The following is an 11262-nucleotide window of genomic DNA, read 5'->3' on the forward strand; positions in this document are numbered from 1 at the left end:
AGGAGAAAATCCAACAAAAATTAAGAAGGTTGAGTAAAACCCTCGGGCATTCAGAGCCACGAGCGTTTCCTACAGGGCTCGGATTTGGGGGGTTCAAGGGCTCGGTTTCGGGGGCCAGTTCGTGGCTGGGGATTGGGGGGATGCAGAGGGGATTTGTGGGAGGGACCTTCAGTGGCTCCCCCAGCTCCATGGCCCAGGGGGAGTTGGAGCTCCTCGGTCGCCTCTGGCAGAGGGTGGAGTGATGTGGTTCTTTGCATTTTGGGTTGGTTTGGGGGGATTTTTGGGTTGGGTTTTTTTTTTTCAGCCAAAAAAAACTTAAAAAAAAAAAAGAAAAATGTGAGGTTTCGGCCGAAATGAAGTGAAGCGAAATAAACTTATTTTGTCAAAATCGTCACCTTGGTTGGTTCTTTGGAGCAATTGCTGCCGCGTCCACCCCCAAACACAACACCCGGGCCCCCTTCATGGCCAGCTCAGCTCCAGCTGGGCTGGAGCATCCACCAGGATTTGGTGAAGCTGGGAGAGCACCATAGGCATCTCTTTTATTTGCTTTTTCACAGGAGTTGCTATTTTTTGGAGGAATTCACCCTGGCTGCAGAGGGAATCAGGACAGGACACAGCCCTGTGGTTTCACTGATCTTTCCAAGAGACATAGAGAGAGCTTCAGAGAGATGTGGCCATGTCCCATGAGATATCCCTTCGCACTTGTGGGTACAGCTGAGTGACTGCCAGGATCCCAGGAAAGTGACTTATTTTTTATTTGACGAAAAAACCCCAAACCCCACAAATTTAATCAACCCTCCCCAACCAAGGGGTAGGTGGCAGGGCCGGGGTGAGGGAATGGCCACCAGCCCAGGTTTGGGTGGCCCTTGGATACTTGGAGCAGCCAGTGTGGGACAAGTGGGGATAGCCAGATGTTGGGATCCAGGGGGGACAGAGGACAGGGACATGCCAGAAGTGACACTGAGTGAACCCACTGGTGTAATGAACCTGTCAGGACTCAGGTGGTGACTCTACCAAAACCAGGATAATTCTTAGATCTGTTCTTAAATTCCATCATAAATCCTGGCTGAAATCCTGGTCTTGTGCTGCTGTGACTGACCTGGAGAGCCCCTGGACTGTGGGGACAGCAGTGCCCAGCCCCCTCTGCCCCTGAGCCCTGGCAGCCTCTGGGATATCTCTCGTGGGTTTCCATCCAGGTTTGGCTGTAGCAGGATGCAGCTGTGCTGGCACTGCCTCCGTGTCCATGGAGTTATTGGGATGGGCTTGCGCTGAAACAAAATGCTGTCCCTGGGAAGTTCCTTCCCATTTGAATCTCTGCTGCAGCACCGATGCCTGGGGGGCTGCCTCGTGGGGTCCCATGTTCCCATCCCTGAGGCACAATCCTTCTCTGTCGTGTTCCGCCTCCACAGCACCATCCCTGTGCCACGGTGTGATGGGGGAGTAGCTCCCTCCCAGCCCTATCCCAAAGCTGCATCAGTTCTCTATGGCACTTCCCCACCATCCCATCCCTTCCCCTCAATCCTATCCCTTCCCTATGAAGGGATTCCTTTCCTTTTTGCATGATCACCCTTCCCCTCAATCCCATCCCTTCCCCAATATACCATTCCCTTGTTTCCCACCTCTTCTCCACAATCCTATCCATTTCTCATGATCCCATCCCTTACCTGTGCCCACATCCCTCCCCCAGGTTCCAATCCCTTGCCTGTGCCCCTATTCCTCCCTCACACTCCCACCCCCTCCCTTAAATCCCACTCCTTCCCCATGACCCCATCCCATCCCCTTCCAGTGATCCCACCCCTTTTCTGTGCCCCTTTCCTCACAATCCCATTCCCTCCCTGTACCCTCATCCCTTCCCCAGCATCCCCTTCCCATACCCCACACTTTAATTCTGAGTTAAATCCACAAACACTGATTCCTTTTCTCTTTTTTTTTTTTTTTTCCTATGTTTTTGGGTTTGTTTTGGTTGTTTGGTTTTTTTTTGCTTCAGTTTCTCATCATTGATAAAAACGCCGTCGCTGCCAAGGCCAGGAGGGGCCGTCCCCAGCCACGCTGGACCCACAGCTCCTTCTCCAGGCTGCCACAGAGTTGGGGACAGTGGGAAGGGGACAGGGAGGGGACAAGGGACCGCTGAACCTGCCTGGTGCTCACAGGGTGCCCAACGCCTATGTACAGGTGGAGCCGCCGGTGTTGCCCCGGCTCTGCCCTGCCCGGGGGGCTCAAAACCTGCTCGGCCCCTGCCCAGCCTTGCCCGGGGGCTCACTCAGTGCCCGGGGGGTCCCAGGGTGCCACCGCCACCGCTCAGTTTGTGTACACCTGAGTCCCGATCACACGCATGATCTCCTTCTGGATTTTGGGGTCCTGAGTATTGATATTGGCATCTCCCACTTGGCCATCTTCGTACCTGCAAAAGGAGAAGGGGCTCAGGGGGGTTCTGTGGGGGTCCCGCGCATGCGGCAGGGTGGGCACAGCCGGACTCACACAAAGAAGAAGCGTGTGCAGACGTGGTCCGAGACAGGGCAGACCCAGATGTTGCCGTGTTTCTGCAGGTCCTTGGAGGTGATCACTGCTGGGGCAAGGAGCTGTTGGAGGCGGCACAGGGGACAGAGGGCCTGTCCCTCCATCCCTCCACCCACCTGGTGACCCCAAGGGTGCTGTCTGTCCCCCCCCCATTATCCCCCCACATCCCCACACCTTCGCAAAGCGCGATGCAGTTCAGGTTGCGGCTCTGGAGGAAGCGGGACTGGATGGAGCGGGTCTGTGGGAAGAGCAGCTGGTGTTACCACCCTGTCCCAAACACCCATGGGTGCCATGTCCCCATTCCCATCCTGCCCCGGTGTCCCCTGGCCCATCACCTGGGGGATCGTGTTCATCCGGTTGTACCGCTGCACCAGCTCATCCTTCGACGGCATCCGGTGCTGCCCTTTCCCCATTCCTGTGGAAGAAGCAAGGCAGGGGCTGTCAGTCTCTCAGGGAACACCCTGGAGTGATGTGGGGACACATGCCACAGACAGGGATGGCCACCCTCAGTGCTCCTGAGCCCTGGGAACCCCCCAAAAGTGTGTGCAGCAGCTTCTGAAGCCTGGAGAATGCTGGGGGTTTGATTCTTTGGCGTGTGGGAAAGCCCCATCCTGGCTGGGAAAAGGCCGGTGTGATGGATGGATGTGGGATGCTGCCACTCCTGAGCAGCTTCTCCAGCCAGCACGATGCCAAACCTCCCCAGGCCCATGCAGGGAGTGGGAATGGGAGCACAGGCAGGACTGGGCAGCACAGGCAGGACTGGGCAGTGCAGGCAGCCTCTTACCTGAGTATCCAAAGGAAATACTGGAGATGGGGCTCAGATAGATGCCCTTGCCATAGGCTGCTCCATGCAGCTTGCGGGAAAATACCAGGGTGAGCGTGGTGGGATCATCCCAACAGTTCAGGCACGGCAGTAGTGGAGGAAGCCTGGCACTTCCCAATGTCTGCTCCCTCCCTGCCTTCCTGCCCCCTCCCTGCCCGCCTGCTGCCCTGGGTTGTGCTGGGTGCAGGGAGCAGACCGGTACCTGCAGTTTGGTGTAGGAGGCGTTGACCAGCCCGTTGCGGAGGATGGAATGCCAGTTCTCAATGTGAGAGCCACTGCAAAGAGCCAGCCCCACATCAGTCATCATCCCCCAGCCCCAGGGCGCCCACCCGGGGGGCTCCCACCATCCCTGCCTTGGGAACTCACTGGAAAGCGAAGGTGCTGCCGTAGAGTTTCTTGGCCGTGCGGAACCGAGCTTCCTTGGCCGGGGGGCTGCTGAGCAGGAGGAACTGGTGGGAGGTGTGCATGAACTTCAGCTGCTACCAGGGGAACGGGAAGAGCAGCGGCAGTGCCGGCAGGAGAGAGGACAGACAGACAGACAGAGAGAGATCATGCACGGCCGCCTGGCCCTGGATCCAGCCCAGCCTGGCTTTGGTGACTCCAAGTTTGCCAGAAGGGTCCTTTGCATCCCTGTCTTGCCCCCATCCCACAGCCTGTGTAAAACATCCCCCTTCCTATATCCCTGTCCTGACTCCCATATCTCCCAGATTAGAACCCCACCCAGAGGGATCCATCCCACATACCAGACCCTTCCATTGCCCATCCCAGACCCTTCCATTGCCCATCCTGCATCCCATCTCCTGTATCCCTCCATTCCACCTCCCATATTCCATATCCTTTATCCTGCACCCCACCTGGAGCCTAGCCTGGCCCCTTACCCTGCTGAGAGGCAGCTTGACAATGTGGGATCTGTTGCTGGAGATTATCCTTGGGAAGAGAAGGAGGAAGAGGAGGAGAGTCAGAGAAGGTGGTCCCAATCTGCCCTGAGATCATTAGATGCTCGTGACCCCCCCCAAAAGAAAGGTGATGAGAGGGTTGTGCCCCAGATACCTGGCTGCCCCCCACTCCATCCCATGTCCTGGGGAATGTGGGGCAGTGGGACAGACAAGGGGCAGCAGGAGAGGGCCACAGCACCCTCAGCCTTACCACTGCAGGAGGGGATGTGCCAGGGGGTCCAGCTTGTCCATCTGCTTCTTGATCTCCAGGTAGGACCCCTGGCAGAGGCAAGATGGGGTGCAGGTGGGTCTCCCAGCACCCACCCAGCCATGGGCAGATGGAGATCAGCACCAAAATGCCACTCCCAGCTTGGATCCCACCCCGGGGATGTCACATGGGGCTGTGGGACCACGCCACGTACCTGGGTCATCTCCCGGATGGACATCACGCTGTCCAGGGCCTTCTGCAGCCGCTCATAGTTCTTCTTCTGCACATGGGGCAGGAGAGGAGTGGCCATCAGAAGGGTCTTTGGGGCCTCCTGTCACCCCCTGGTGTGGGGGAGCATTGTCCCCCGAGTGCTTACCTTGGGGTTGAAGGCCAGAGTTTTGGGGTCGTTGGGGTCCACCACGGAGGGGTAAGGCTCGAAGATGATGCTCTTGCGAGGGGACTCGAGGGCAGCGCGGCACATGGCCACCAGCAGGTCCACCACCTTGGGGCAGAGCACGGACTGAAGGGACAGCCCAGCCCCCACGGGACAGGGGGAGGTCACCAGCGTGCCCAGCCCTACCTCGGCACCCGTGGCCACCTCCTCGGCCGCGCCGGACATGACGCCCAGCGTGTAGAAGGAGAAGACGCAGAGCTCCCGGGTGCACACGGCCGGCTGTGGAGGGGACAGGAGAGAGCTGAGTGTCAGGGATGGTGACACAGGGACACAGCCCGCAGCTGGCCTGGCCCTGCCACCCCACCTTCAGCATGGAGCCGTTCTGGAAGACGTGCTGCTCGTCACACACCACGCAGTACTCGTTGAGCGTCGGGATCCGCTGCTCCGCGTACTTCATGATCTGAGGGGCAGGACGGAGGGAGTCAGGCCCTGCTGCAGGCACGGAGCTTGGGGGATGCTCCAGGCAGTGGGATGGGGATGAGTGGGGAGGATGATATGGGCAGTGGAGTGTGGATAAGTGGGATGTGGGGCACTGGGGAAGATGTTCTGGGCAATGGCACGGGGCTGAGTGCAATGTGGAACAGTGAGAAGGACACGCTGGGCATCAGGATAAGGATGAGCAGGACATGGGATAGTAGGGAGAATGCTCCAGATAGCAGGACATGGGTAAGTGGGAAGTGGGACAGGATGGGCAGCAGGCTGAGGATGAGCAGGATGCAGGACTCTCACCTGCACGAGGAAGCCGTACTCCAGCGTGGGGATGTTCTTGCAGTGGCCGCCGACCTGTGACGGAGCCAGAGTGGGGCCAGCTGCGTTATCCCCCTTCCCACACGCAGCCCCAGCTCTGCGTGGCACAGGCAGCCCCCAGCCCCCCCCCGGTACAGCAGGACCCCCAACACACCAAAACCCTGGCATAGGAGAACTCCTGACATTCCAGTGTGCCCCAACACAGTGAGACCCCAAACATGCCAACCCCCTCCCAACACAGCAGGACCGCCAGCATCCCAACACCCCCAACACAGTGGGACCCTTGACATGCCAACACCCCCAACACAGTGGGACCCTTGACATGCCAACACCCCCGGCATAGCGGGACCCCCAACATGCCAACACCCCCGGCATAGCAGGACCCCCAACATGCCAACATTCCCTGCCACAGCACAGATGCAGCACCAGGAGTGGAGTAAAATTCCACTGGACCCCATAGCCAGGGCCCAGCTCCCCAAGATCACCCAAGACTGGAGACAAGAAACCCTGCAGGGGCTCCCCCCATCCCATGGGGGTCCCAGCACCCCAAAATAAATGATCAGACCCCAGAGGAGCCCCTGGGAAGGGGAAAGAAGAGAAAAGCAAACCCCAAGGCGGGGTGGCACCCACCAGGATGTTGAAGGGGGCAACACCTGCCTGGGTGCTGGCGGGTGGGTAGCCAAAAACTTCCACCTTGGGATTCTTCACCATGCAGGACACGGAGCGGTTCATCAGGCGGTTCACACGAGGCTCGGGGATGCCCAGTTTGCCCTTCAGCACTGAATCTTGGATAACAGGGAAGCTGGGAGACCTGCAGGCACAGAATCCCCCTGAGCACCTGTCTGTCACTGTTCCCTGCTCCTCCATCACCCAGTGCCAGATCCACCCATCAGCCACTTGTTGGGAGCAACCTCCACCTGCCTGGGATCTGGTAGGGAGCAGCAGCATCCAAGTGGGGAAACTGAGGCACACTGCCAGGCCTCACCTAGGATGAGGGGATGGAGAGCTGGCCCCCTGTGGGGACAGCATTGGGACCTTACTTGGGGATGGGTGAGAAGATGCTGAGCCCAGCACGGAACTTCTTGATGGTGCCGCTTGTCTTGAACCAGCTGTGCCGCTTCTCCTGCTGGGTCTTCAGGAAATCGTTGCTGAGATGTTTCCATTGCTGGGATGTGAACATGCCCAGGATCCTGGCAAACAGGGAGGATAGCACCCATGGATGTTTGGTGGTCCATGACACCCCAGCCCCTCCTCTTCCCCACACACAGATGGTGGTGAGCCCGTCAGAGGATTCTGTGGTGTATAAAAGGAGGTGGCAAGGGGACATGTGGCACGTGGCCAGTTTTGGGGCAGAACAGTGACTCTGTGAGCCCCCCCCCACCCACCACCCTTGGTGCCCACCATGTTTCAGCTCTTACTTCTTCAGCTGCAGACCCAGCCCAAAGCCCTCCTTGTTGGACGGCTGGAAAACCTCGATGGACGGTTCTGTGGAGAGAGAGAAGGACGAGCCATGGGTGCTCCACTGTGCCTGTCCTGAGGGCACAGGGACCCACTGCCCGCCCGTCCCCACTCACCGGGGCCATCGAGGTACTGGGAGAGGGAGAAGCGCAGGCGGAGGACGATGGGCTCCGTCCGCAGCACCTTCCACGCCGTTGCCACCTCCTCCTGCCAGGGCAGAGACACTTTGGCACAGCCACGGGAGCTCCACCCAGGCAGGGGCATTTGGGGACCCCCTGGGAGCCTGTGCCCACCCTCCCCATGCCAGCAGTGCTGGGGAAACTCCAGGGACTCACATCGAGGAAGCTGATGTTCACATGGAGGTCGATGTCCACGTCATCGATGGTCCCATACTCCCTGTGAGGACACATGTGGCTGTGGCATGGGGGGTGGCACAGTGCTGGAACAGTGGCGTGGTGCCCACTGTGCCAGGGTGGGCAGGCTCATGGGACAGGCACATGGCATGTGTGGCTGCCCACATATCAAGTGTATGCACGAGGGGAATGCCCAGAATGTGGATGCGAACCTGGGAATGTGACAGCACAGCCAGGTACTCAGGGGATGGCATGGCCAGGTGTGCTAGGGGTGCCATGGCTGAGCGCCTTGGGAATGGCACAGCTGGATGCCTGGACATGCCAGGTGCCTTGGTAATGCCATAGTCAGGTGCCCCGAGGATGGCACAGCTGGTTATGCAAGGGTGCCACTACTGGGTGCTCTAAGATGGCATGGTCAGGTGCCTGGGAATGGCATGGCCAGCTGTGCTGGGGATGGCACTGCTGGATGCCTGAGGATGGCACAGCCAGGTAACCCAAGGGTGGTACTGCTGGGTGTCTGGTAATGCCATGGCCAGGTGACCCAGTGATGCCACAGCTGAGTGCCCTGGATACAGCATAGCTGGGTGCCCAGGGATGGCACAGCTGGGTGTCTGAAGATGGCACAGATGAGTGCCTGGGGCTGCCACAGCTGGATGCTCCACAAATGCCATGTCTGGGTGCCCAAGGATAGCACAGCCAAGTGCTCAGGGGATGCTGAGGCCAGGGTCATGGGGAGGGTATGTCTGAGCAACGGCTCAGCCAGGTGCCCTGGGGATGCCATGGTCAGGTGGCCCAGAGATGGCACAGCAGGATGCCTGGGCATGGCACAGCTGGGTACCCAGGGATAGCACAGCTGGGTCCCTGGGGATAGCACAGCTGGGTACCCAGGGGCAGCACAGCCATCCTGGCACAGCCCAGCTATGTAGCTGGGCCTGGCAGTGCCCGGTGCAGGGCAGCAGGGCACCCACCTGACGGCCACGGCATTCTCGCTGTAGATCTCCTTCACCGCCTCGATGTCGGCGTCCAGCTGTGGGTGCCGGTACAGGTCGGCGGCGCAGGTCCCCTGTGGCACAGCACTGTCACACCCAGAGCCTCCCCAGGCCTGGCAGAGGGCTCAGGATGGGGGTCCCTGAGCCCCCCGTGGCACCACGGGGACCCAGCACCCACCTGCACGCCATAGAGGAACTCCTCGGACTCATTGTCCCCGTCGGAGTCATCGTCCGTCCAGTACTGGCCCTTGAGGTCCTGGGGACAGAGGGGTGGGAGGCAGCAGGGACGGGGGAGAAGAGGGTTGGGGAGTGGATTGGGGGAGCACATTAACAGGGAGGGAATTAGGGGGGAGCAAACTGAGGGAGCTGGTTTTGGGCAGAGGGTTGGGGGCGGTGGATTTGGGGAAGCAGTTAGGGGGAGCAGTAGGATAGGGAGAATGATGGGGCTTGGGGGGAGTGTTTGGGGGCAGCAGGATGGGGATGTGGGCAGTGGGATGGGGGGAGCAGGATGGGAGGAATAATTTAGGGGGCAGTGGGATGGAGGAGCAGGTTGGGAGAGGGAGGATGGGGGGAGAAGATTAGAGGGGAGCAAAATGGAGACAGCAGGATGGACCAGCAGGACGAGGACACTGGAATGGGGGAACAGGATGAGAAGAGGATGGGGGAGCAAGATGGGAACAGAACGACGGGGAACCAATGTGGGGGAACAGGACGGGACAGCAGGATTAGGAAGCAGGATGGGAACAACGGGATGGAGGACCAGGATGGAAACAGTGGGATGGAGGACCAGGATGGAGGAGCAGGACAGGCACTGCGCATGGAGCTGCCGGGGGATGCCCGGCCGATGGCGACGCGGGGGTCCCTCCTCCTGCTCCGGCCCCATCCCCGCCCCGAGCCGGGGGACCCCGGGACACGGGGGGACACCGAGGGCCGCGGCCCCTCCCCCGCCCCGGGCCGCCGCGGGCCCGTCCCGCCCCCTTGGCGGACGCGCTCCCCCCTTGGCCGCGGCCGTGTCCCCGCGTCCCCTCCGCGTCCCGGCCCTCACCATGTCAGCGCGGGCCGGCCGGCGCGGGCACGGCCGCCATGCTGCCGGGGGGCCGCGCCTGACGTCAGAGCCGCCGCCCCGCGTCACCCCGCGGCGCCGCCATGACGTCACCGCCGGGGACCCCCCCCCCTCCCCCCCGACACCCCCCGAACCGTGAGGGGCGGGGCAGCGCCGTGAGGGGACGCGGAGCCGGGCCCAGGGCCGGGTGTCTCTGTCCCAGCACAGGGGGTGCCCATGCCGGGTGTCCCTCACTGTGACCCCTCGATCCAACGCGGGTCTCGTGTCCCCAGCACAGGGTCACCATTTTGGGGCCCCTCCCTGTCTGTCACAGCCCTCCCGCAGCCCAACCCAGTGTCCCCAGCGTCCTCAGTGCAGGGTCCGCAGTGTTCCTAGCACAGTAATAGTATCCCCAGTGTCCCCAGTACAGAGTCCACAGTGTCTCTCCAGTGCAGCTCCCAGGCCCCCGGCACAGGGTGACCATTTTTGGTCCCTTCCATGTACCACAGGGTCCCCAGTGCACCCGGTGCAGGAGCCCTCTGTGGTCCCAGCAGACAGTGACCATTTTGGGTCCCCAGATGGCTGTCACAGTGTCCCTACAGTCCAGCACAGGGGCTGAGTGCCAGGTCCCTGTGCTAATGGCATGTCCCCGGTGTCACCACGGTGCCAGTGTGGAGCCATGTGGAGTCATGGGTCACAGGCAAAAGGTCCCCATGGTTCTGGGATCATGTTCCCAATACCTCCAGCATGGGGTGCCCAGTATTACCAGCCAAAGGCCTTCGTAGGTCTGTCATACAGTGTCCATGTTGGGTCCCACACAGCTGGGACAGTGTCCCCTGTGGCCCCAGCATCTCCAGCCTGGTCTCTCCTTGACCCCAGCACAGTGTCCTCAGCACCCCCAGAACTAATTCCTTGGGTTTTAAGTTTTTCTGTTCTGTGTTGGTGTGTAGCTTTAGTTTGTTGTTGGTTTTTTTTTTTTTTTAATTAAGTATTTTTTATATTAAGTATTCCTAGGATCTTTTCATGGTAGTGGAGACAAAACAATCCTGTTATAGCTGGAGACTCAAGGACAATCTCTTCAAACTTCAGGCCCAAAGCACACGCATTGTGAAAAGAGGAGGGTGGGCAAGCAACCAAGGAGGATGAAACTTCATAATTTGAAGCTATTAACTGGATAGTTAACTCCTATATACAAAAGGACTAAAACTTATAAAAGTGTGAGATCTCATGACCAAGCCCTCCTTTGCTTCCATCTTGGAGCCGTCCAGACAGAGCCACGACTGTGGCTCATGTATTGCTAGGGTGTGGCCTTTGAAGGCACTTCAATAAAAATCCACTTTATTCCTCTTAACTCTGTCTAGCCTCTGCTCCAGCTCCTTAGAACATCAGCACCATGCCACCAACATCTCCAGTCCTGTGTCCCCAGTACTGTGTCCTTGTAGCTGCACACAGAGATTCCACACTGGTCCCCAGTGTCCCCATTGGGGGGTCTCAGGAGCTACCGAAGCACCCCAAAACACAGAGCCGCTGCCCCCGCAGAGTGAGGGACTCCTCAGGTGTGAGCTGGAGGCTCGATGTGAGTTGGGGTTGCCAGTGTGAGTTGGAGGGCTCGGTGTGAGCTGGGGGTGTCAGTGTGAGTTGGGGGGCTCGGTGCCAGTTGGGGGGGGCTCGGTATGAATTTGGGGTCGCGGCCCCTTTAAGGCGGCGAGCACTCTCCGTCCTCGCACGCGGTGGCT

At 59.7% G+C, this 11262-nt stretch overlaps 1 protein-coding gene across 6 annotated transcripts; it reads right to left on the minus strand.

Annotated features, from left to right (window-relative positions):
* Nucleotides 1-1867: 1867 nt before the first annotated feature.
* On the minus strand, nt 1868-9650 carry PARP6 (poly(ADP-ribose) polymerase family member 6). 6 transcript variants are annotated; one of them, XM_077185745.1, is made up of 22 exons: nt 9530-9650; nt 8663-8740; nt 8464-8558; nt 7478-7538; nt 7259-7349; nt 7103-7169; nt 6725-6874; nt 6342-6495; nt 5667-5720; nt 5242-5337; nt 5064-5156; nt 4860-4985; nt 4698-4763; nt 4487-4554; nt 4219-4267; nt 3707-3816; nt 3543-3615; nt 3302-3371; nt 2853-2932; nt 2692-2755; nt 2479-2563; nt 1870-2401 (listed from the first exon to the last, which is right to left on the minus strand). In XM_077185745.1, the coding sequence occupies exons 1-22, from the start codon at nt 9530-9532 to the stop codon at nt 2299-2301; spliced, it is 1836 nt and encodes a 611-aa protein (XP_077041860.1). In that variant the 5' UTR covers nt 9533-9650; the 3' UTR covers nt 1870-2298. The 6 variants fall into 6 exon arrangements, 5 of the variants coding, with proteins under 5 accessions (XP_054497824.2, XP_077041860.1, XP_077041859.1 ...); XM_077185744.1 differs by having other exon boundaries at nt 3707-3819; XM_054641850.2 differs by having other exon boundaries at nt 3707-3819; nt 6315-6495; nt 8663-8930; nt 9530-9639.
* Between the last annotated feature and the right edge of the window lie 1612 nt (nt 9651-11262).

The sequence above is a fragment of the Agelaius phoeniceus genome, chromosome 13, assembly GCF_051311805.1.
Source record: "Agelaius phoeniceus isolate bAgePho1 chromosome 13, bAgePho1.hap1, whole genome shotgun sequence".
Lineage (NCBI taxonomy): Eukaryota > Metazoa > Chordata > Aves > Passeriformes > Icteridae > Agelaius > Agelaius phoeniceus.